Source organism: Elgaria multicarinata, chromosome 7 (assembly GCF_023053635.1).
Source record: "Elgaria multicarinata webbii isolate HBS135686 ecotype San Diego chromosome 7, rElgMul1.1.pri, whole genome shotgun sequence".
Lineage (NCBI taxonomy): Eukaryota > Metazoa > Chordata > Lepidosauria > Squamata > Anguidae > Elgaria > Elgaria multicarinata.
This window is the reverse complement of record NC_086177.1, coordinates 69,061,380-69,087,793: the sequence shown is the minus strand read 5'-3', so window position 1 is coordinate 69,087,793 and position 26,414 is coordinate 69,061,380. Positions and strand designations below refer to the sequence as shown.

Here is a 26,414-nt window from a genome sequence, read left to right as displayed (position 1 = left end):
GAGGAGAGGAGAAGGGTGAGCATGCTACTTATTCAGGTACAGAACATCTGAATAGGGCTTACATGTGATTGTGTTGGGCTTCCGCAGCACGTCTCCACTTGCACTGTTCCAGATTATTATGCTAAAAAAGCAGTAGATTCAAGTTTTCATGTGCCATCTCTAATCTAACCTTTGCTGTAATATTTGCATGCTGCAATACTTCAATCTTAGATTTAATATCTTTGTCATCGATGCCTCCCTGGTTTGTTTCAAAGTGCCTAATAATTAGGGTGTGTACTAGAAAAAACACTGATTAGAGGCAAGCAGCCTTCCCCAACCTGTAGTCTAACAGATATGTTAGACTACAACCCCCATCATGATGTTTCAGTTCAATGCATCAATTCTCATCATGATGAGAGCAGTTGTAGTCCAACACACATCTGGAAGATGCCAAGTTTGGGAAGACTGCCAAAAATTAAACACACACACAATCCCAAACAGGATTTAATCCCTTTTCTCGCTAGGACCATATCAATCTAGTTTAAATTAAAGGAAATGTGGTCAATTAACCAAAGATGCCTGATTTCTGTTCTGCAAATAGGAGCTGTGGGGAATTGGATCAGGAACATGGTGTGAATGTGGAAGGGTTTTCTTTTAAAAAGCTCTTTTTCCCTGAGTTTGGTCCTAATGAAAATCACCATGCCCAGTTGCTATTAGCACTAGGAGAGAAGTTTCCATTGGCACCAATGAAAGCTTCCCTGCTGGAGCAAGCAAAGCTTTGGGAGGGGGCATTTTTCTTGGGACCACAAGAGTCAAAAGGGGTTAATCCTCTTCACTCTGTGCCATGGTCCAAATGCCTCTCTCTGTGGAGCTACTATTTAAAGTGGCCTTCCCTACCTAGAACTTTCCTGATGTATTGGACTCCTCCTCCTAGCATTCCGCAGTCAGACATGCTGGCTGAGGGATGCTGGCAATTTACACCAACACAACTGGAGTGTGCCAGGTTAAGGAAGGCAGATTCAAAAAATAAATATCATGCATATGAAATGCTTACACATATTTAACATCATGTTTAGTTTAGCCCTAGGGCAATGGTACTGGTGTTTCCATTAAACATTTAACCAGGTGCTGCTCTCTCAGTCATTACATTTTATCTCCCTTCTTAACCACTTTAACATAATAAATTAAGAGTACAAAAAGAGTTACACATGAGCAGTAGCTGCACCAAGAGCTATTTATTAGCATAACACTTTTTTTAAAGATCTCGTAAGAACTGAAATATGTACAAAGTCTTACAGCATTTACACAATAAAAAGTTTCATATTAGCTGATGAAGTATAAGATAGTGCTGCAAAGTACTTCAAAGCATGAATAATAATAATAATAATAATAATAATAATAATAATTGTAATAATGAAGCAGACCACTGCACTTTCAACTTCTTTGCTACGCACCACAACTGTCACGTTGGCATGACAGTTAAACCATTGGGAAGACACAAGATTGTAAAAGAAAAGAGAAGAAAAGAAAAAAGTGTAACAGATTGACGTGCAGCACTAAACATCGGAGGGCAAGGAGAGGAAGAGAAGAGAGGGGGACAAAACAGAAAAAAAGCTACATACTGTCATGTTTCTACAGTTTCCTAGAGCTGTAACAAGCTTCCACAGCCTTAAGATATAACATATTTAAGACAACATAATCACAATTTCTCAGATATAGTTCAGCTATATTGAGTGTGTTCGACTTATGGATAAGAGGCTCTTATACTGATATGGCTGTGTACTTCCATTTTCTGTTCATGAACTGCTCAAACAGATCTACAAAAAAAAGTAGTCAGCAACAGGAGCTTCTAATCAGGATGTGCTTTGTCTAGTTAAAGGCATTCGAGATCAGCAAACAGGATCTAACAATTCCTGTCAAAAGTTTAAGACAAGGAATCTTCTTTTAAAATGCCACCCATCATTATCATTGGTCACCGTGTCAGCCATTTTTTTAAAAAAATACTCCTTGATTAGTGAAACCAAGCCATGACACTTCTTTTTACATAAAATACCTGCAAGAGTAGTTTATAAAGTTTGAGAGACCTTTGTAGACTACTGTTAAGAGCTTGTAAAAAGGTCACGTGTGGGAGTGCTGGCATGGGGGCCTTCAATGAGAAAATTTAAACAGAAAACAACTTTAAAAACCACCGAATTACATTACACATTTCAATTTATAGATAGTTCATTTGATCCACAGAGTACTATACTCTTCTAGGTTCTATTTTGGCATTTCCTCCTCTTTTAAAATCTTGATTTAAGTTGAAAAGATACCTGCGTCTTAACTATATCTGTGCATAAGACACAAAAACTGGTAAGGTATAAAAAACACACACAAGGGGCTACAGAACTATTAAAAAGAAGCCATATAACCATTTAATGTAAACAATTTATTCAAAAACAAAGCCCTATTTAGATTCTGGTCTTAAACTTTTGGCAGATAATGTGTGTATGCTTAGCCAGGCTCTGTAGCTAGTTATTGTTCAAGTGGAAGCCAGGTCAGTTCACATGTTGACAGGCATGCAACTTGAAAACATTGCACAACAAGCAACACAAAAAGAGATCTGAGAAGTGTATTAAGACTTCAAGTAGACTTCACAACCCTTCACAACTGAATATTCACAAAGATACAGTCTTTCCTCGTCCCCCCTGCAGATTCACTCACACATGGGACACTTTCTGTGATTCTCTGGCTTGCTTGATGCTATATAACCACTTGATGATTCTGGCATTTCTTTCAATTGCAGAAATACCATATGGCACGCGGTCATTGGCACTGTCATCATTTCTAAGGTCACTGTTGCTGTCCTGAGACTGTTCACAGTCTGAACTTATCATACTTGCACTGCGAAAATTGAGAGAGATAATGTCAGAGTTAGCCCTTGCAAAATTTTCCATCCCAAGATTTTCAAGCTCTTCAGGATCCAGTCCACAGTAATTAAAGAACCTTTCAACATCAGCGTCGACTCGAAAGTATCTGTCACTTAAGTCTGACTTTGATCGCTGTAAGGAAGGTCGCCTGCTGACTCCACAACTGGATTCTACCGTGTCCATCTCTGGGGATTTCAACGTGGTGATGGCGGCAATCTTGGGTTTGGGAGGCAGAGGTGGAGCTGAACTACTGCATGGTATTGCTTTTAAGGGTTTGCCACTAGATACTTTTCTAATGTCTGAGGAGCTATGAGAAACGTGCAAGAATGACTCAGGCGACTGTTGCAGTAGCCTTCGACTCACACTGGAGTTGCTTTCTTGAGGACTGCTACGGCCTTGGGTGGGGTAAACCTTTAAGGATTCTGCAAATGAATGCCGGTGTAGGTCTCCAGAATCAGATCTGTGGGGAGGCCAGTTTCGTGAACTATGTTTGTGCCCTGAGCCTGAACTGGAGCCCTCTGAGCTATTGATGATATTTTTCAAAATCTCTAGCTTTAGGGTCTCCCTCTGGACGCCACTCTCTGTCTTTACGTTGTTGCTGAACACTTTCAAGGTAGGGCTGCCCAAGGCCCGTTTAGCTGCAGGGCACACCGGTGGCTTGGGAAGCACGGCTGGCTTCACCGGTTCTTGTTTGGCATTGATGACCTCCTGGCTCTTGACGTATTTTGCCTTGTCAGCCTCCAGCCTCTCCACGGCGCTGAGCCTTTTTGGATTAGGCTCAGCTTGCCTGCGAAAATAGTCAGGTCCTTTGTTTAAAATGCGGAGGGGAACAGCTGAGGTGAACGTGATGGCAGGGCTGACGGGTTTGACCATGCTACCTGTCTGTAGTGTTTCTGTAGGCATGTTTGGTGGCCTTTCCCCGGCAGCCGTTTTGAATTCCTTTCTGGGATCTTCTAAATGCACGGTGCAGAAACATGTATATTAAGCACAATGAAGAGCAGATGAATCTTGGAATCTGAGGGTTAGCAGGAGAAGCAGCACCAGCAGCAGCGCTTCATTTCACGGCTCGTTAAATATCACGGTGTTTCTTTCTTTCTGCCCCCCCTCGAAAGCAGCCTTTGTACAAAAAGGCCACCAGAAACAAGCCTGTATTAATCCTGCTCTGCTGGTTTCTTTCTTCTCACTGAAGGATGTGGAAGTCTCTGCGGTTTCTTTGTGCTCAACTACAAGCAGTGATCTGAAACGCAAAATAACCAACCACATGTTAGTAACAGTGTATGATATCACAGCTATAGCAACAGAGATCGCTCTCTTTCTACACCCTTTCATTTGTTCGCTGAGCTACAGCTGTGGGCCGTACATTCCACCATACCTTGGTAAGTAAGCAAACTGGGAATGAACACTCTTCATTTACCCATTTTATATTTATGCTATTTAATGAAGATGTCAAGTTTTCATGATGTAATGATTTTAGGTGCAATCCTATGCATGTTTAGACTGAAAAAAAAATGTCCTACAATTCCCTGCATTCCTCAGCCAGCCACGCTGCTGGGCAATGCTGGGAGCTGTAGGATCTTTTTCTATCCTAAACATGCATAGGGTTCCATCCTTAAAAACTACAGTGACAAAGCCTCAATGGCTTCTCAGGTAATTCTTGCTTACACATCTTATGTGACCTCTTGCTTCCTCAAGGCTGTGCCTGCATTTCTGCTACTCACTGAAACACACTAAGTACGCCGAGTGAAAAGCACTATTTAGTTGGGAGGAATAATCCCATCCTTTCCTGTGCCATAACCATATCACAAAAGAAAACCAAAACTGTAGCCTTCAGTGTTTTGGCATGGTGCTCTCAAGTTATGAGGTTTTATATGGAACCCAGTTTCTATAAAATTAAAAACAACTATCGTGTTCCTTTTATGTGTGTCTATGTTACAAATAATTACGATAATTACGATGACCATAAACTCAGAACCAGGTCCCGTGGCAAGGGAGCCTAATGAGAAAAGGAGTGCAGGATGGGTGGGAGTATTTAAAAAATGAAATTTTAAAGGCACAGTTACAAACAATTCCAACAAGGAGAAAAGATAGAAGACAACAGAGGAAACCAATGTGGCTCCACAAAAAGCTTAGAGATGACCTGAAAACAAAAAGGGATACATATAGGAAGTGGAAGGAAGGCCAGGCTACAAAAGAAGAGTACAGACAAGTGGCGCAGAAGTGCCGAAATGGCGTCAGGAAGGCTAAAGCTGTGAATGAGCTGAGATTAGCGAGGGATGCTAAAAGCAATAAAAAGGCTTTCTTCAGATACGTGAGTAGTAAAAGACAGAGGAAAGAAATAGTGGTTCAACTGCTTAATGAGGATGGCAAATTGATAACAGACGACAAAGAAAAGGCTGAAATGCTCAATTCCTACTTTGCCTCGGTCTTCTCCCAAAAGCGGGTCTATGACCCCCCTGGAAAAAGTGAAGCAGAAGTTGAGGGGGCAGGATTGCAGTTTGAGATTGATAAACAAATGGTCAAAGAACACCTAATTTCCTTGAATGAGTTTAAATCTCCAGGGCCCGATGAACTGCATCCAAGAGTAGTGAAGGAGCTAGCAGAAGAACTCTCAGAACCTTTGTCTATTATCTTTGCAAAATCATTGAAGACGGGTGAGGTGCTGGATGACTGGAGGAGGGCTAACGTTGTCCCTACCTTCAAAAAGGGCAAAAAGGAGGAACCTGGGAACTATAGACCAGTCAGTCTGACATCCATCCCTGGGAAAATTCTGGAGCAGATTATAAAGAAGTCAATCTGTAAACACCTTGAAATCAATGCAGTGATTACTAGAAGCCAACATGGATTTGTCAGGAACAAATCCTGTCAGACTAATTTGATCTCATTTTTTGATAGGATAACCTCCCTTGTGGACTGTGGGAATGCTGTGGACGTCATATATCTTGACTTCAGCAAAGCTTTTGACAAAGTGCCCCATGATATTCTGATTAACAAACTAGCTAAAAGTGGGCTAGATGGAACAACTATTAGGTGGATCCACAGCTGGCTACAGAATCGGACTCAAAGAGTACTTATCAATGGAACCTTCTCAAACTGGGGAGAGGCAACGAGTGGGGTGCCGCAGGGCTCAGTCCTGGGCCCAGTGCTCTTCAACATTTTTATTAATGATTTGGATGAGGAGGTGCAGGGAACGCTGATCAAATTTGCAGATGACACCAAATTGGGTGGGATAGCTAATACCCTGGAAGACAGAAACAAACTTCAAAGTGATCTTGATAGGCTGGAGTGCTGGGCTGAAAACAACAGAATGAAATTTAATAGGGATAAATGCCAAGTTCTACATTTAGGGAATAGAAACCAAATGCACAGTTACAAGATGGGGGACACTTGGCTCAGCAATACTACAAACGAGAAAGATCTTGGAATTGTTGTAGATCACAAGCTGAATATGAGCCAACAGTGCAATATGGCTGCAAGAAAGGCCAATGCTATTTTGGGCTGCATTAATAGAAGTATAGCTTCCAAATCACGTGAGGTACTGGTTCCTCTCTATTCGGCCCTGGTTAGGCCTCATCTTGAGTATTGTGTCCAGTTCTGGGCTCCACAATTCAAGAAGGACGCAGACAAGCTGGAGCGTTTTCAGAAGAGGGCAACCAGGATGATCAGAGGTCTAGAAACAAAGCCCTATGAAGAGAGACTGAAAGAACTGGGCATGTTTAGCCTGGAGAAGAGAAGATTGAGGGGAGACATGATAGCACTCTTCAAATACTTAAAAGGTTGTCACGCAGAGGAGGGCCAGGATCTCTTCTCGATCCTCCCAGAGTGCAGGACACGGAATAACGGGTTCAAGTTAAAGGAAGCCAGATTCCGGCTGGACATCAGGAAAAACTTCTTAACTGTTAGAGCAGTGCGACGGTGGAATCAGTTACCTAGGGAGGTTGTGGGCTCTCCCACACTAGAGGCCTTCAAGAGGCAGCTGGACAACCATCTGTCAGGGATGCTTTAGGGTGGATTCCTGCATTGAGCAGGGGGTTGGACTCGATGGCCTTGTAGGCCCCTTCCAACTCTGCTATTCTATGATTCTATGAACGATGCTTATTACAGATATTTTTTACTCTCATGTAACATCCCCCAAATCAATTACGAAAATATATTAAGTAGCCTTGCAAACCTTACCTTCTGTTTCCTTTAATTGTTCTGCCTCCACCTAGCCCCAATCCTTCTTCCCCCATTGCTTGTTACTTTCCCCTCTCATTGCTTCCTCACCTGCTGCCCTTCCCCCTTATCTGTGCTTACTGGCATCTCCTCTGTTGTTGTTACTATTGCTGTTTCTATTCAGTAATATGTAGTATTTCTTAGGGTGAAAATAGCAGCAACAAAAGAGCAAAGGGAGTGGATGTAGTGGCAGCACCCAATCCCATCGCTCTCCTAGAGCGGCACTCACTCCTTTCGCCGTTCTTGCCAGGGAACTCTGTAGCCAGTGGGAAAAGTCAATTCAACACAATGGAAAACTCCATGGAGCCCGCCACACAACACAATGGTTGTGCAGGAACTCGCCTCTCCAGAGTGTGGATATTCTGCATGGAGTGTTTTCCCAAAAAATCTCTACCATTGCGTGGCATTTTCCTGCCAAACAATACATTTCTCAATGGTGGTGTAAAAACTACCGTGGAGTTCAAAAACCACAGTTGAGAAACGTGTTGTCTGAACTGAGCAAATAACTTTGATGTGGCTGATATATATGCCACAAGTTCTTATTTGCAGCCTTTACTAAGTAACTGCTTTTTATTAAAGAGGACAAACGTAAATACCAAGGATAAATTTTTACACTGCAAATTTGTCACTTACGTTTGCCAACAACAATCTAGAATGTTAATTTCAGCGATGTGTTTAAGTGATTGTCTTTCACAAGAGACTCTTGAGGGAAATTTAAGAATCTCATTTCCAAACAAATGGATTTCATTTGTCTTATTCTTATCTCATTATCTGAGTGCCCATTTTTAAAATATCACATTTCAGTTGTGAATGAAATAAGATTAGGACACTGATGATATTGTCATAAGCACCCAGGAAAATGGCTGACTAGCTCATTACTATTAGCATATCTTCACATGCTGTGCACTTAACGTCACACAGAGTCAAAACAGCAACTCTTTTATATGGATAATTAACTTTTCTCTCCCTCAGTGTTTCTGACCAGTTTGAATAAGCTACTATTCAAGATCCATCACTCAATTATTTAATATCCTCAAAGGTCAATCTGAGTGATAAGCTACATAAATACTGCTCAGGCTTTTCCTTAAGGCTTAATGCCTGAACTTTCTGAAAAGTGCATCTGGGATTGGTTCTGTAAAGACCTTATATTTCAGTAAACTTAAAGCAAATGTACAGATTGAGTAACCCTTCACAAGTGCTCTGAGCACAGAGGTTCCCCCCTGGGGCGGAAGGTCCCAGATATCCAGGACTTCATGAACGGACCTCATTACATAAGGAGGCCCTGGCTTGGATCAGTCATCACCAGCCTCAAAAAATGTATAGAGAAATTCTAAATGAAGAGTCTGATCACTTTACACGGCTCAGTAAAAAGTGAGCAACGCTTCTTTAAAATATTTCTGTTGGACATCCTATTGAAATGTTTTGTATCTGTGGTGCAACTGCAATCTTCAAGTACAAAACAAACAAACAAAAACATTTAGCTGGCACAATTATTTGCAGAAGTGAAAGTGGCCCTCTTTGAAGGTACTATCACATGCAAAAGGCCCCACATTCAGTCTCTGGCATCTCCAATTAAAAGAATGAGGTACTGGATGATGTGAAAGGTCTAATACTGGGCTACATTGACAAATTGTCTGCTCTGTAATAAGGCCACTTCCTATGTTCTTTCCTTGGAAGAAATGGAAGAAAAAGTTCCCTTTTAATAGGCTAAATGTTTTACCAGCACGGGCCTTTAAAGGCATATTTTTACAACATTTTCTAAATGCATCTGGCAAATCCGGCATGCCAAACTGCAAGTTATTTGCTTTCTTTTTAAGGAACATTACATGTGTATAAAGTAATAAAAATAGTTATCAGTTCTCGCTACAACATTAAGATGCCAGTGATTCATATACATTATGAATTCTTAAGACCTCTCTTGGTATAATCTAATTATCAGTATTCAACTCAATAAATGTTCTTTATATGACACTTCATATAACAAGAAATGTTTGTTGTACTTCATCTGTAACTGCTGAAATAAATGCTGCAATAAAACCAGAATTAAACATCATTTGGTGGTATTAAGAATATGGAATGAACTCTTTAATGGTCATTATCAGGCAAATAATGAAGCATTAAGGCTACAAAATTGTTATGCAGCAAAACAATACTGAATTACAAACTGGAAAGTGAACACAACACTGCAGAATTTAAGAGGTTTGTAGAATATAGTATATTAGTTTTCCAGCTGTACAAATATTGCATTTAAACTTTTGTATTGTTTCTTTTCAAGGTTCCAGAATAGGTAAACAAAAACATAGGGCTGTTATACCTACTACTAACCTGCCACTTACATCAGATGAGGATTACATTCTCTTTCTACACACTCTAGCTCTTATGGACAACCTGCAGTTACTTACTGCAGTCCCAAAGTTCCTCTGTGTGTGTGTGTGTGTGTGTGTGTGTGTGTGTGTGTATACGCTTTTACACATTTATCTTACACCGGCCAAGTGTGCTTTGCTGAGTGGAAATAGGTTTGTGCTTGTAAATTTCCTTCAACGAGAGCATAAAAGAGTGCTGCAGGAGACTCTGTACCCCGAATCCTGCAAGAACTGAAAACCATGTAAGCACCCAGTTGGCACTCCAGATGCCTACTTCCTGTCCCACCACCACCACCTCAGGGGAAAAAGCATGATCATTTGTTTGCTGAGGGAAGGAAAGGCATCGGCACAACAAACTCACAAAGACCTAAGGTTTATCCCAGGATTGTCTTGGGGCCAAACCTGTTCATCTAAGTGCCACATCCAGGCACCGCTCAGGCAGGGACAAACCCGGGATGATCCTGGGATAAACCTTAGGTCTAGCTACGGCCAAAGAAGATCTGTTGGTCAGAAAGATTTTCTTAAAGCCACTGTTGTGTGAACGGACTTGTGCTTACAATGGGACTTCCCTGTCTTCTCCTCTCCTCTGAGAGTCGTTTGCGCCACCACCAAAATCTTGTCCAGAGGGTCCCAATCCATCAGAGCAATTCAAGAGGGACACTGGGGACGGGAAATCCCTTCCGCCAGCGCTTTCTGTTGCACGGGTGGCGAGTTCCGTTGGAGTCAAACTGCTATAAATGCATACATGGATTGAATATGCTTTATATAATGGATTCTGGTCAACCTAGAAAATGACAGAGCATAGTAGTAAAAATGCCATAGTAGTAAAACAGACAGCTCAGAATGAGGCTAAATTGCTATTGCATTTATTTACATCACAAAAAATGGCAGGGCCATTTATAGATTAGATCTCATACTCTGCTGTTACAAGCGATGTATGTTAGTTCCATCTTTTATGTTAACTTTTTCTACCTTTGGCTAAACAGGTATTGTGTTAATTAAAGACGCACACACCACATAATTAGCAGATACTAATAAATTAAGAAATGAACACAGAAATCTGTTTTACTATACATTTATTTCTTTTATAACCTTTGTAGCTGCAAACAAAGTTCCTAGAGAAATCTGAATTTATGATGTGCTAAAGAATAGGAAATCAAGAATAGGAAGTTGGCAAGTATCAGACTGAACATATGGAAGACATGGGGCTCCTTTGTACTGAATTAGACCATTGGTCTGTAACTTAGCTCAGCATAGTCCACTTTTATTAGTAGCAGCTCTTCAAGGTCTCAGCTACAGATCTGTCCAAGCCTTGCTATCCAGGTATGCTTTTTAAAAAAACTGCAGATGCCAGAGATTGAACCGAAGTCCTTCTGTATACTAAGCACATGCAATACCACTGAGCTTGGGGCTCTTGCTAAAGGGAGAGAAGCCAAAGGAGTGCTGTAGGTTTTACAGTTCATTTACACTGTTCATTAAATTTAATCTAGTTAGGGAGCAATCCTATGGCCCTAGACAGCATATGGTGGGGGGACGGGGACCACAGGACAGTTTGGATTCCTGGATCCGAGATTGGAGACGGTGCGCCTACCTCGGACCCAGGAGTCTGAACTCCCTGCCCCCGCCTGCTCACAGCCAGCATGGAGAGAACTATGCTGACTGTCTCTCCAGGGTAGGAAAAGTGGCCTTGGAGAGAACGTAAAGGAGGCATTCTCATGGGCAGGGAGGGGAGTGGGAAGCGGGCCATCCCCAACTTATTTCCCTCCCCTCCACAGAGCCCTAGCTAGACAGGCAAAAAAGCCTATCTAGCAAAAACGCAGTGGGAGAAACGCAGAGGCGAAGACCGCCTCCATGCTCCTTCCGCTCTGCATAGGATCTCTGGCTGCCTCCGAATTCAGAGGCTGTCAGGCATCTTGACAGGATTGCACGTTTATACTTATGATAAACAAATGTTTATTTTAAAGAGGACACATGAATCAGAACTAGATTGGGAAAAACAAACTTGTGTCTGACTTAATTGTGACACCCCTATATCCATTCTGTAAAACAAGAGAACTCTTCAACAGCAATCGAGATCTCCTCGAAAGGCAAGCGGACATAAGTAATTTAAGTCTAGAAAACAGAACTAAAAATTGTACTTCCAAATCAGACTTCGTTTACTCTCTAATGTTATCAAACCATTTGAGAGTTCAGAATATCCTGTTGAAAATGTCATCCTGTTTTCTGAATAGTGATCTATAACTCTTTATAGGACCACACTCCCTCAGCCGTCTGATTGCTCCTTAGAAAACAGCCTTCCCTGCAATAAGGACACAGTAAAGCTTACTATTTATTCCCTTCCCTCCTCCCTCCCTCTTGTACTTTATTAATAATTTAAATTCTTTGGAACTTTCCTTTAAGTGTACCTACTGAGCTTTTCTCTCGGGACTACCATTACAGTGTTCCCAAAGCACCATGAGAGAACATGAATACTTTTGATGCAATCTAGTTCTACATTGCCAACATATGTAAACAGAGCAAATAAAAACCTATTAAGTTGGGAGTTCGTGAACATACAAGAGATTAACCACCGTCTACCAGGGAGACTGATGCTTGTGGTCCCTTCCAACTCCACAATCCTATGATTCTATGATGCAGTCAGACATCTCCTATTCTAAAGAACCTAATAAAACGTAGGGTGACCATATGAAAAGGAGGACAGGGCTCCTGCATCTTTAACAGTTGCACAGGAAAGGAAATTTCAGCAGCTGTCATTTGTATATATGGAGAACCTGGTGAAATTCCCTCTTCATCACAACAGTTAAAGGTACAGGAGCTATATTAGAGTGACCAGATTTAAAAGAGGGCAGGGCACTGCAGCTTTAACTGCTGTGATGACGAGGAAATTCCCCCAGGTTCTCCATATATACAAATGATACCTGCTGAAATTCCCTTTTCAATACAATGGTTAAAGATACAGGAGCCCTGTCCTCCTTTTCATATGGTCACCCTAATAAAACGCATCACAAATAAATATAAACCATCTCAAAAAGAAAGTGAGACCAGTATGTTTAAGAATACAGGCACTGATAGCTTCCATTCAGAGTAATTGAAATTTTCTTGGCCTGCTGCACATTAACATCCAACTACTACTGGTCTGCTGATGGGCTGAGGACAATAATACATTTATTTTAAATGTTATTTTCTTTAGGGACTTATATCTACTCTTCAAAGCAAAAAGCCTCCACGAAGTGACTTACAATATTAAATTGGTGTAAATACAGTTTAATGCATTTAAAATTCAGTATTACAATCAGTAGAATAAAAAAGAGCCATTGAAAATAGGGGTCAAATAAAACAGGACAGTTAAAAGGGGCTTTTGAAACTGTAGAATCTTTAGAGCACATCTAAAAGCCATTTAGGAAGAGGGACGCTTCAATAGTGTATGCACTGTCAGAACCACCACTGAGAAATTCCCAGTTGGATCTTAGTTAATGGCATCTATAATATTTCTTGTGCATCTTAGGGTTTTATTTTGTGAGTCGGTGCAATGTAGTGGCTGAAGTGTTGGATTGGGACTTGGGAGATCTGAGTTCTCGTCCCTACTCAGCCATGAAGCTCACTGGGTAACCTTGGGCCAGTCAACGGTTTGCATGATCGCCACAGCTTAAACACTGTGGTTTGTTTAAGCCGCGGTGCACACCGGGCACCATTTGCCTAATTATACACCTGGGTGTGGCTTGTGGTGTTATTCAAACCCGGGTGGCATGGCGTATCTGAAGAACAACTCTCAAATAACCCAACAAGAGGCCATAGGTTGAGGGCTATTTCTCCTTGAAACAAGTCATGTTGCTCAGGTTCAGAGGACACGACAAGCTGGCCCATCCAGATAATTAAACAAATGGCATATGGCATATGGCATGCCATGGCATGCACCATGACTTAAACAAGTGTGACAAAAAATCAAGTTCCATTTAAAAACGAGGATCCATCTTTGGACTGACCAATTGGATAAATGCTGTTTAACTGAAAGCAAAAATACTAGTAGTTTGGGGTGGGATGGAGACTGAAGAAACTGCTTTATCAAATTAGTTACAGCATTGAAAGAGTATGCATTTTAGATTTCTAAAACAGAACAGTCTCCTTTGTATTTAAAAGCCAATCTTACTTTTAATGAGAACACTGAGCAATACTAGTGTGCATTTTATTTATTATTTATTTAATAAGCAGAGTTTAGAGTTCCTGAAATGCTTCGCAGGGGCTGCAAATCAGCCAAATCTGTTTCCACCCCACCTCTGCTCATTTTGCCCAAGGGCCTGTCGGGTCAATCGGCTGATGAAACTTCTTTGGTGCCTTAAAAGGGCTGAGCTCCAACAGCTTTGTACGAAGTTGGGTCTCCATGCCACAGGGAAGAATGCTGATCTTGTGGAAAGACTGAAAGCTTATCATGGAGAGCCTCGACAGAAATCAGCAGGTGACTGTGGTGCAAAGGAAGAAGCAAATGAGAATGAAGAGTGTCAGCCCAATCCTAGGCCCTTCCAGAAATCCCCTATTTGGATGTGACCAGAGATGTAAAAACTGGGCCCTCTGAAGAGAAAACAGGTATGATCTTTTGGTTGGTGTGTGGTTCATGGGATGGTGCTGCACCGCCCCCCCTCCAGCTGGGTTCCTCTGCTGCTGCAAAGAGGCTTGGTTTGCATCCAGGACGGAAAAGACCTCGTCCCCTTTCACCTGCCCCCACTCAACACCCCTGTCCCGGAGGGCCTGTCGGACAACTACATCTGCAGAGACTGTGTGATCAGGAACTAGGAGGGTGGCTACTAGGAGGAGGGCTTTCTCCGCTGTGGCACCCCGGCTGTGGCATGAGCTCCCCAGAGAGGTCCGTCTGGCGCCTATACTGTACTCTTTTCGTTGCCACCTGAAGACCTTTTTATTCTCTCAGTATTTTAACACTTAATTTTAACTTAAATTTAAATTTTACTGTTCTAACTCTGTATTTTAATCTTATATCAATTTTGCTGCATGGTTTTATCCTGGTTGTGCTTTTTATACTGTATTTTGTATTTGTGTTTTGAACCTGTTGGTTGTTTTATAATGGTTTTAATTTTTGTGAACTGCCCAGAGAGCTTCGGCTATTGGGCGGTATAAAAATGTAATAAATGAAATAAATAAATAAAACCGAGAGAAACCCAAGCGATGTCTCCTGTGCCAGCAAGTACCAGGAAAACCTGCTGGTACCCGCTTGTCCCAGAATGCCTCAAGGAGCCTGAGCCCTGTTCAGAACAGTGTGACTCAGCCGTCGCTCCTTGCAACTGGTGCATCTAAAGATAAAAGACGGATGACAGAGATTAGGAAATTGTACCAGCCCCAAGAAGACCAGGCTTATGCCCAGCGGGTAGATGGGATCCTTTCCCAGATGGCCCGTGGAGAGGTTGGAATGGACCGAGCTTTGCGTCCCCTCCAGCCCCTAGTTTTCCATTCTCCAGCTCCTTTCAATAGATGAGATTTGCATGTAGAAGGTGGTTAGGAACTGGCAAAAGGACTGAGAGCAAAGAGCCAAGAGAAACGCTGTCTCATGTTTTAAATGGATATTGGTTTTTATACTTTTGGTTGTTTTTTAATTTTGTATATCTGTTTTTAATGTTCATTGTTTTTAAGTTTTGTAAACTGCCCAGAGAGCTTCGGCTATGGGGCAGGTATATACTGATGACAGCTTTGGAGTGTGCTGTCATCAGTATGCTGATAACACGAAGCTCTATTTCTCCTTTTCATCTTCAGCAGGAGAGGCTGTGGATGTGTTGAACCGGTGCCTGGCTGCGACAATGTACTGGATGAGGGCTAATAAACTGAGACTCAATCTAGACAAGACTGAGATGCTGTTAGTAGGTGATTCTGCTGACAGGATGGGTGTGTGTGTGTTCTACCGGTTCTGGATGGCATTGCACTCACCTTGAAGGAGCAGGTTCGTATCTTGGGGGTTCTTTTAGATCCATCATTATCACTTGAGGCTCAGGTGACCTCAGTGGCATGGAGTGCCTTTTACAAACTCCGGTTGGTGGCCCAGCTACACCCCTATTTGGACAGGGATAACATGGCTTCAGTTGTCCATGCTCTGGTAACCTCCAAGTTAGATTACTGCAATGCACTCTATGTAGGGCTGCCTTTGAAGACCGTTCGGAAGCTGCAGCTCATGCAAAATGCAGCGGCCAGATTGATTTTGGGAACCAGAAGGTTCGACCACAAAACACCTGCTCTGGTCCGCTTGCACTGGCTGCCTGTATGTTTCCGAGCCCAATTCAAGGTGCTGGTTTAGACCTATAAAGCCTTACATGGCTTGGGACCACAATACCTGACGGAATGCCTCTCCCAACGTGAATATACCCAGTCACTACGTTCAACATCTAAGTTCCTCCTCTGGGTGCCTACTCCGAGAGAGGCTCGGAGTGTGGCAACAAGGGACAGGGCCTTTTTGGTGGTGGCCCCCAGAATATGGAACGATCTCCCTGACGAGGCTCGCCTGGCACCAACGCTGTTAACTTTCCGGCACCAGGTTAAGACTTTCCTCTTTGCCCAGGCATATGGCAGCACATCTTAATCACCCACATGTTTAGTTTTTTAACAGTTTTTAATGCTTTATGTGTGTATGTTCTATGTTTTAGAATTTTAAATTTTGTATATTCGTTTTTATCTTAATTTTAGAATTTCTGTAAACCGCCCAGAGAGCCCTGGCTATGGGGGCGGTATATAAGCGTAATAAATATATAAATAAAATAAAATAAAAAATAAATAAAATAAATAAAATAAATTAATATTAAATTTCTATACTGTCCAACATCTTGAACCTATTTTACATACACTAAAAGCAAAATAATTGCTGTAGCTCTCCTTTCCTCTGCATCGGGGAGCACGTGGGTAGAGAAGAATGGTTTCTATGCTAGTATTTGCGAAATGTGATCTGCTGGATGTCAGAAATGCCAACGTGAATGTATTCTAAGGAAATTGGTCATTTAGCTCTTGAGGAGAAAACATCGAGTATCCTCCCCAACAGACAGTGTGGCTCATGCAGAGAGAGAGCACGAGAGAGAGGGAAGGAAGAGGACTTTGAAAAGGTTAAAAGCAGATTCTGGGCAGTACGCCAGCCTCCAACTGTGTCTTGCCCTGTTAATCTGTGCCTAGATTTTTGCAAGCTGAATATATAGCATCTGCATAAGGGTTCTTGGAATACCAGAAACAATTCATTGTCTGCACAGAGTCTGGAATCAGCTGACAATGCTGAACTAAAGGACAATCTCACTTTGGGATAATCAGCAGAGGCATTTATATCATTTGGATGCAAGATCTATTATTATAGTGCTACAAGGAAGCAGGTGGTGATTTAGAGAACATCACAGATAAGGCAGGTGTGTGTCCCACAGACATTGGGCCCATTCAGAAGACACCTTAAACCATGGCTTTAACCATGGTGAATAAGGTGTTTTTGCTTTATTCACCGTGGTTAAAGCCATGGTTTAAGGTGTCTTCTGAACGGGGCCAGTAAGGGTTGATAGCAGGTAATGATGAAATACAAAATCAAGGAAAACTGAGGGAATAAGGGCAGGATGAATGTCTGCAGTTTGGACAGCTGACTTCAAGAAATGTAGTTTACTTTGCTGTCCCTTCCATGGATATCCACATGTATTTATTATTTGTAAGTGCTGCAGATTTAAGGAGATTTCAGGAGGAACCTGGAGCACAACATTAGAATTAGAGTAGAGTCGAAAATATAAACAAAACAAAACTCCCTCTGTACATTTTAATACTAATCTATTTCAGCAACATAACAATTATAGTTGTTAATACCAAATTTATGTGCTGAGTTATGAAGGATATGTAGCCGAATCTACTGAGAAATAAGAGGAAGGTATTAGCATGGGTGGGGGACTCCCAAATTTATATAAATAGAAACAGTGTTTAGGGAGGAAAAATCTAACGGGGGAACCCTTCCCCACCTGACAGCCCTATGAAGACTGAACTGAATGGACAATGCCGACTGCATTTCAAGGGTTCCCATCCTTTTTAGGTACATTTGGGAATTTGAGAAATTGCCACAGACACCACCACAAAACGACTCCCATGGACAATACGACTAGTCACATAGTGACTGCTATGGGGGCCTGGCTAGTCAAGAGACTTGTTGTGGGGAGATAAATAGTGAGGCTACAGGCTGGGAGGGACGGGGAAATGGAAAGAGTTGCTTCCTGGCCCGCCCAATCTTCTTCTGCCCACACAGACCTTTCTCCCTTTGCTCTCGCTTTCTTCCTCTCCACTCCCAGTCTCTAGCCTTGCTATTACTTTCCCTCCAACTCCTTTCCTCACTATGTTGTTGGAGGCCCCCATGAGTGCCGCATTGGAGACCCCTAGTCTATTTGGGATGGGTGTGTTCTAAGGCCAGGAGCTGGCAGAGGTAATGTTTTGAAAGAAGGCATGGCTTGCAAGATCACTGGACAGGAATACACCATGCTGCAACAATTTACAAAGTTCTGTACCCTTCCACAACTGCAACTAACAAACCTAGAGATGTTTTCGATTGAATTCCAATAAAAGTAAATCTCCCAGTAATAATAAAATGGTGTGCCTCCCAACATACCATTAAATATTAATGTTCATTCTTTCTCTATTAAGGATAATTAATATGATACAAATTAACATGATACAAATGAAGGAAGGTATGCTTTTTCACTTAGAGCTGAAATATACCAAACTGTCCTTTGTCCAAATTTATGCATATATGCATACGCCATGCACACACATGCACACACACATCTCCACATAAATACTCCCGCAGAGTCTTCAGTTGCAGCTTTCCCTCCCTTGTCACATTGTGGGGGAATCTTCATCACGATCACAGCTGGAGATGGAAGGCTTCATCCTACTCTCCCTGCACTCTACAACCTCAAAGATCCCACCACACAGTAATTAGCCTTGAGGAAAGCCAGCCATTGTTGGCTTTCTTGATGCGTAATTACTGTGTGCATAGGAGGCATCTTCATGTGTGTATGTCTCTGTGTGTATGCATATGAATGAGTGTGTGTACGTGTGCACATAAACATTTGAGAAAGTGTAGGTGGTGGCCCTACATTATTTGTGATTCGGTCTGGCCCACCTCTGGCATGTAGCCCCTGAAGTTTAGCCACAAGGGAATGTGGACCATCAACTTCATGGAAATGTTAACAGAATAATTATTAGAGCAAAACTTTAGAGCAAATCTCAAAAGCAAGTTATAGTAGGTGGATGCACTGATAGTGGGATCACTGATAGTTTGGACTGAGGGACAAGTATCAATTAATTTCCTTAATTAACTCTGTGAGGCAAGACTTGTTTGAAAGTGCCAGAGGAAAAGGGAAATGCAGGTGACTCAAGCAACACAGAACAGATGCACTGAACTCCATATTTCCTGTAAAAAAACAAGGTGGGATATAACATCCATTGCAAAGCAAAGGATAAACTTGCAAGCACTTACCTTTTGAGTCAGCTTTTGAGACCAAAGCTGGTATTCAGCAAAAAAGAATAATGGCTGGCAGGCGGTGGGGATTCAATTTCACTTACAAAATATTTGAAATTATCAAACTCTATCTGCAGTAGCAAAAGCAGGTCACCTTTGCTTTTTAATTTGGTTTCAATAAACTTTCTGTGTCAAATTGTTTCCTCTCTATGGAAACAATTCCTAGAGAGCTTGGCATCACTCTCAGATCAAGGCTCTTTACAAGAAAGCTCTTTTCATGATGCAAGGCAGTGTTTACAAATTACAGAGGGAGATTCTGCATACAAGGGTGACCTAGTGTAAGCTAATGTGTAGTTGTTTGCTATTTATCAGATGCAGATGAAATGCAAATCCCTTCTACTGAAAGAAAAAAGGAAGACTTCCACATCTCCTTAACAATACTAAATATGTTGCAGTATGTTGCATGTACCCAGTGGATTTTTTTTTAATAAACATGGATGCATCAGGGATTAAAAAAAAAAAGAATTACACATATATATTATTACAAATATGATTATAATTATCCCCCAAATGGAGACCCAAGGCCTATCCCTTGACCTATTATTACTTCATCAGTGAATTCCACCCCACAACCCATTTCCCACTCACTCATGTGCAGTTACTTTCATTTGTTATTAAAAAATTACTGAACATTCCTAAGGCCAAGGAGCCCTATTGATACAGTGCTGAGATCTCAGAAATGCTGTCCTGTCCTAGCTCTGGCCAGCCTCTTGCCAGCAGGGTAGGACAAATGGCAGAGGATTTTTTTTCCTTATCTCTGCTTCCTCCAAGAAGACATTGGCCCCATTCAGAAGACACCTTAAACCACAGCTTTAACCATGGTGGTTAAGCCAGAAAGCTGGCCTGTGTTCAGAAGACACCATAAACCCTTATTCTGCGTGGTTAAAGCCGTGGTTTAAGGTGTCTTCTGAACAGGGCTAATTTCTATTTGATGAGTCTCAGAGCCTATCTAATTTTTCCTCTTTTGATGGGGTATAGGTTGGCAGCTTTTAGGATTTAACATCACTTAGATCCCTGGCCGCACTCTTCCCATCCACTGGCATGCCCTGATACTCCACCCCACTTTTACAAGGTTGGAGGGCTGACCTTACAGCGGAAGCCTCTGTGGAAACCTCTGTGGTGGCTGGGAAGAGCTAGGAGGTGGGGTCTGCTTTTGGAAAACATGCTCCGAGGTCAGTGCTCTGTCTAAGACCCTGGAGAAGGTTTCTAGACAATTATGTTCTCTCGAGATGCTGTCTAGGGACCACATAATTGCTCTGTTAGTTGCTTAAGGCATCATGATATTTTTAAATAAATGTTTAAGTTTATCTTTAAGTTCTAATAGTGGCATTTTAATGCAAAATGGTTTTAGAGCCTTAAGTGCTGAAAGTATTTAACACAATGCTTTTATAGCATCTTTCCTTTTTTGCTTTAGATATTCCAAGACAAATTTGAACTAAAATACTTACAAGTCCTATGAAATAAATGTATATCTGTAATTGTAGTCAAACGTTAACTACTGAAACCTTGGGAAAGGAATTCTGTATCGCTATTTTTAGCTGCTCAGTACTCTTAGATGGAGAACAATAATCACAATAACGTCTTCTCATAATCTAATAAATTTGGCACAACACAGCTAGTGACACTAAATGCCTAACCCTCAACTGAACTGCTGTTCAAACTTTTTTCTCCTTCCTTGTGACTGAAAGCATGGACATATGGTAAACTGCATAATAACCTATGTCTCATGCAATCATAGTTTATAAGTTCAGTTTTAGAACTTGAAATGTGTAAGATGCAGAAACATAGAACTGTCGTAATAGAAGCAATTAGGATATACAGTGCCAATTCACAGTTGAATTCATTTATTTCTTGCCTCTCTAGAGGTTGTTTTATAATTGCAATTATGACTTCAAACTATTTCCGCACCCTTGATACCTAATTTCTGTCATGGTCCAGGAACTGGATTGAGGCAATTCTACACCAGTAGAGGAATCCTAGATAGGGACAGATGGACCAGTCTATTTCCACTCCATTTTAGTTTCACATTTGTTTATTCATAAGTGTGTCATGTCCCGTTTCCCCATTAATTGGCATTTAAAATGCACAGAAGGTTTGCATTATTTTTAAACACATTTTATCAAAATACATGTTTTTGTATGCATTTAGTTAATTCTAGTACTACCAAAATTGCGCAAGTACCCCATTGGATACTGCTTTAATTGTTTAGATTTTTGTAAAAGACTTATCTATAGCCATGCATGACAAAGGTATCATTATTTATTAAACTTAGATCCCAAAGTTTCTGAAGTTTTCATACATAGATCACAAATATTATCGGCTAGATCCAACATTGTGTGACCAGGCTTCTGGTCATGCAACAGGACTTCCCTTTCCTATCTTCCCCCACCAACCTTCCAGAAGAGGTTTGTTGTTGGGGGGCAGTGGGGAATTTGTTCTGCTAGCAGACATTGGATATAACCCTATACTAGCCTGACCATACCTACCGGAGAAGTCCAGACTCCTCAGGGAAAAGAAGGCCAACTGGAGCAACCGGAGTTGAGGGCCAACTCACCAGTAAAATGGGGGCACCTGACCCTGTAGTTGCATTATGCCTTCTTTTCCCCATCGGCCCGGCCTTCTTCCCCAGGAAATTGGAAGTCTTGTGAGACTTCCGGTTTCCCGTGAGACTTCCCAGCCGAGATCTCATGAGATTTAGAGTGCACTGAAGACCCGGCTGGCTGGCTGGCTGCTGCATTGTAGCAGCAGCCATTGTGGTGGGAGCAGCAGGCAGCAGCAGCAGTGGGCGGCACGGTATGGCAGATGATGACCAGCAACACCAAGAAGGTAGGTGGCTGGGAACACGGCCATCCTCCGCCCCATCTTCAGGAGCAGGCCGGGGGTGGCTCAGTTGTCCAGCCCAGGTGACTAGGGCATAGGCGTGGGCCAGCAGCATGGGTATTCTAATTCCCCCCCCTTCACTTGGGAGCCAGAGGTGTGTGTTTCCAGCTTTCCCTGCTTGTGGCCTTGTCATGGTTTCTATGGTTCCCTGAGGAGCTGCTACAAAGGCTGGTTAGAGTGGGTGAGTGAGTGTGGCAGGTGGGTGGATTTTCCAGAAGTGAGTCTTATGGAGTCTCCACCTCCATAAATGCCTCCTCTCAATCTAACAGTCCCCCTTAAAAGTCTTCTCTATTGCCCTCCTTTTTCTCTTTCCCCCTTTTTTCCTCCTTTCCATTTTCTAGCTATTTAATTCCCCCATTTTCTCCTTCCCCTTTTTGTTCTTACCCCCATTTTCTAGCTGCTTCATTTCCCCATTTTCTCTCTCACCCCCATATTCCAGGGCACATCGGAAGAAAAGTCTTAAAATTTATACAGTAAATAAAAATAAATGTTAATTTCTGAAACGTTGAATTTTCACGTTCTTTATTTCAGTGATTTTAATATTAAGATACTATGTAGAACACTTTTATGTTAATTGACATAAAATTAGACAAGAGACTGAGTCCATGCCCCCTTGGGGGACAGACATGTTGAGTTGCCCCTGCCTTGGGGTGGGCATGTTTGGGTGGCCGCACCTCCTTGAGGGCGGCCATATTGTCCTCCTTTTTGGTTTCCAAAATATGGTCACCCTACCTATACTTAATTTTTCTTGTTGTTGAATGTAAGCTCCCTCAAACAAATTGAATGAGACATTAATATAAATTCATTAAAACAATATTCTACCTTTCTAAAAAATAATAGGATCTGTTATTACTTCAAATCATTCAATACTCGGAAGTCACACATTTCAGTAACCCATGGGATGTGCCGAACTTTTAGATTTAAGAGAGCGAAGATTGTAATTTTATTTTATTTTCTGCTCTTCATAAACCCCCATCTATTACTATAATTTGTTCCGTTCAATTGCTTTCTTTCTAGTTTCCTGATATGTCAACATACATGTTCCACAGACAAACACTAGCTATTCTTGTTGTAAAATCTGTCTAACCACTGTGGGAATACCAATTTGGACATTTACACTCTCTGTGTCCACTTGGCTTACAAACAAAAACAAATCTGAAAGCCAGATAATCATATATGTGTTTGCTGGTCCAATTTATTACAGAGACACAGAAAGATCAAAAGAAGTGGAAGCCAACATTTTTAAAAGGTGGTGCAATGGCAGCAGGAGGACAGAATATTTTTGTTTTTAAAGAAGTGGCAACATTACATGGTCTACACATGACTAGGATTGAAAAATCAGGGGGAAATCCTGGAAGTTGTAACAGGACTTCAAATCACATAAACTATATTTGTAGAACAAACAATTCAGTTGAATATGCACTGAAGTGGACAATTGTTTTCAGACAGAATTTCTGCTTCTCATTCTTCCTTCACCCTTCAACAGTATAGTATTGAAAGTATTATAGGAAAGCCTGGGAATAACAAATGGCAAATAATTAAACCCTCCCGAGTACAGAAGTGCACGTGTAATGGAATAGCACACAGAGCTTTATGGATTATGCATGGAAATATTGAATATTCCAAAATCCAACAAAGACCAACAACAATATAAACAGAAAAGGCTGGGCAATAGTGACCTGAATCCAATCACATCCAATCCCTCCCCTTTGCAAAAAAAAAAAAAAAAAAAAAAAAAAGGATGAAAACCTTTTATGACAGAAGCAGTAGAAGAGAAAGCTAATGAGAAAATGTTTGAACACTAGGGTTATTACTAAATGTAAGTGGAAAATGTATACAGAAACCGAGAAGAATTCAAAATGAGAAAGCGATACAGTAAAAACATAAAGTAACAGGTAAATCTTAAATGTTATAGGGGTAAAGAGAACAAGACTCTATAAGAAAAAGTAGTCCATTTCGATGAGAGAAATGGAATAGAGATACCAGCTTGTTTAGCTTCCTTATAAAACCTGTTCAGAAAGGCACAGTGGCGCCAGCTCCAGGTTTTTGAGGGCCCTTGGGCAAGACACCCTCAATGGGCCCTCTCCCTCAGTCAGTCTACTTTCTCCCTGCTATGGGCATAATTTGTTCTTGCTCCTCCATATCCTCCTCATCCCTGCTACCAATTGCTTGCTTGATAGGCAGAGAGCCAGTGAGCCATTAGGCAGCGGTGTCTACTCCTCTTCCTTCTTATCACCACTGGTGTCTAAGCCAGAACAAGAGGTAGGTGAGTAAGCAGGTTGCAATGGAGGTGGAACAACTCCAGGGGGCTCTTCTCAGTGGGCCTCTGCTGGGATGTAGGCCCTCAGCACGCTTCCAGCCATGCTTACCCTTGACGCTGACCCTGAAGCACAGCACTCTGTTGAGTTACAATTAGCCAGAACACTCCTGTGATTGGTCCAGACATTTTATCTTTAGGAAACAGGTAACTGAGAATGACCCCTGGAGGTAACAGAAACAACTGTTCTGCCTGTTACTTTACACCTACTTTTTACATTTCAGAGGAGGTAGAACACCATTTTTTTAAAAATTAGGTATATGCTGATACATGAGGGTTACTCCTCTTATGGGTAAATCTAAACCTTTTCAATTTACTTCTTGTGCATATGTGTTTAAGAATTTTGGGAAATGGTCACATTTAAATAACAACCAAACATGAATAAAGCCTAGATACAGAGTTATCATCATCATCATCTATTGCATTTATATCCCGACTTTTTTCCTCCAAGGAAACCAAGGCGGTGTACATAATCCTCCTCCTCTCCATTTTATCCTCACAACAACAACAACCCTATGCAGGTTGGGCTGAGAGTCTGTGACTGGCCCAAAGTCACCTGGTGGGTTTCCATGGCCGAGTAGGGACTAGAACCTGGATCTCCTGACTCCCAGGTAGTTTTGAAGCATGGGTTTTGCAGCAGGGACAAGCTGGGTAAAAAGAAATTTAACTACAGCAACCATTATTCTGTTTGAAAATATATCTGTTTTTAATCACATTTTAATCCCACTCATCTTCCAAGGTTACTCCTCATCCTTGCAAACCTGTGAGATAGGCTAGGCTAAGAGACAGTGACTGGTCCAAGGTTAGCTAGTGAAGGTGAAGTGTGAACATGAAGAGAAGGAACAATAGTCACAGTGATGGCAAGGGGTCTGGTGAGAACACAGATATTCAGATAAAGGGAACAAATGTTTGGGAATAGGCCCGGGAAGTAGATTTAGGATTGTACACTTTATTTCTTTGGGGGCTTTGTCTCTCAAGGAGAGAACTTGTCTTCCAAGGAGGGAAAAACAGAAACAATATTTTTGGGTATCCATCTAATGACAGAGAAACCCGATTGACAGTGAGTGCTCAAGTTACATGTACATTTCCATATGGTATTTCAATACTAGATAAGATATGCAAATGAAAGTAAAAGCAATTCTGCTTACAAAACATGCAACATTTCTGATAATATAATTCTACCAAGACAGAACACCTAATGTTCATCTTTCCATTCTCAGTTTTGTCAGAGAAATTCTAGTTATCTCTTTTGTTCAATTTCAATAGGAGCTTAGCCACTGCCTTCAATGAAATAGAGATTAAACACAGCCTAAATACTTCAAATTCTATCGTGTAATCTCTTCTAAAACATCCTGGTATTTTATGTAGCACATTAAAACTAAACACATTGTTGAAAAATCTGTTTTCAATGAAAAGTTTGTTGCATAAATAGTTATGGAGTTTGTGCTGAAATTAAACTATGATAAATTTGACACTTGTTAGTTCTGTGTTAAGAAGTGTAAATAGTACTCTTACTTGACGCAGATGTGCTAGGAAGCATAGTGAAAATTATAAGTCAGTGTTCCAGTAATTTTAGACCTTCAAGGAATAACTCTAGGCAGAAAAAAATCAACATGTTTCCTCCAGCAACTAAATAGCTGTCATTGTAGAGGCCAACTATATTTTCTGACTATTTTTGCAGCTTAGCATCAGTAACTTTCCATAGGCCAAATTTAGAAACTATGTACAAAGTTTAAACTCATTTTATGAAATGCTGCCTAACCCAAATCTGATAATACCACAACAGCTATTATTGAGAATTTGTACAATCCTTAAAATAAAACAAGGGACTTTTCTAAAGGTCAGAAATTCAGTTAATTCTGCCTTTAGAAGGTTTTGGTATGCAGCGAAAAGGTTACAATACATCATTTGTACAGTGGGACGATGTCCTTTGGTTTTCTTTCAAGATGGTCACTTCTTGGCTAGGCCAAATCTGTGCTTTATCTGTATACGTTCACAGTAATATCTCGTATACTGTAAAGTATAGATACAACCTACTGTCCCTAAAACATTTACAATTTTATGCATGTGAAAAGTTTATGGGTTGTTTATTTTTGGGAAACCACACAGAATAGAATCTGGAGATAATAGTAGGGATGCTTAAGGAGGCTCCATGGGCTAGATGTAGAACCAGATTGTGCTGGATTAGGCCTGTGGGCCAGAGGTCCACAGCTATGCTTTATGAGAATAATAGA

General features: G+C 41.3%; 1 protein-coding gene across 4 annotated transcripts in view; it reads right to left on the bottom strand.

The window, feature by feature from the left end:
• Window positions 1-1,206: 1,206 nt before the first annotated feature.
• The window catches only part of FAM110B (family with sequence similarity 110 member B), a 68,096-nt gene continuing 42,888 nt past the window's right edge, over window positions 1,207-26,414 (bottom strand). For all 4 annotated transcript variants that reach the window (XM_063130757.1, XM_063130758.1, XM_063130755.1 and 1 more), the window contains exon 2: window positions 1,207-4,125. In XM_063130757.1, coding sequence (XP_062986827.1) covers window positions 2,679-3,791 — 1,113 coding nt within the window. In that variant the 5' untranslated portion in view covers window positions 3,792-4,125 and the 3' untranslated portion in view covers window positions 1,207-2,678. The remainder of the gene's footprint in view (window positions 4,126-26,414) is intronic.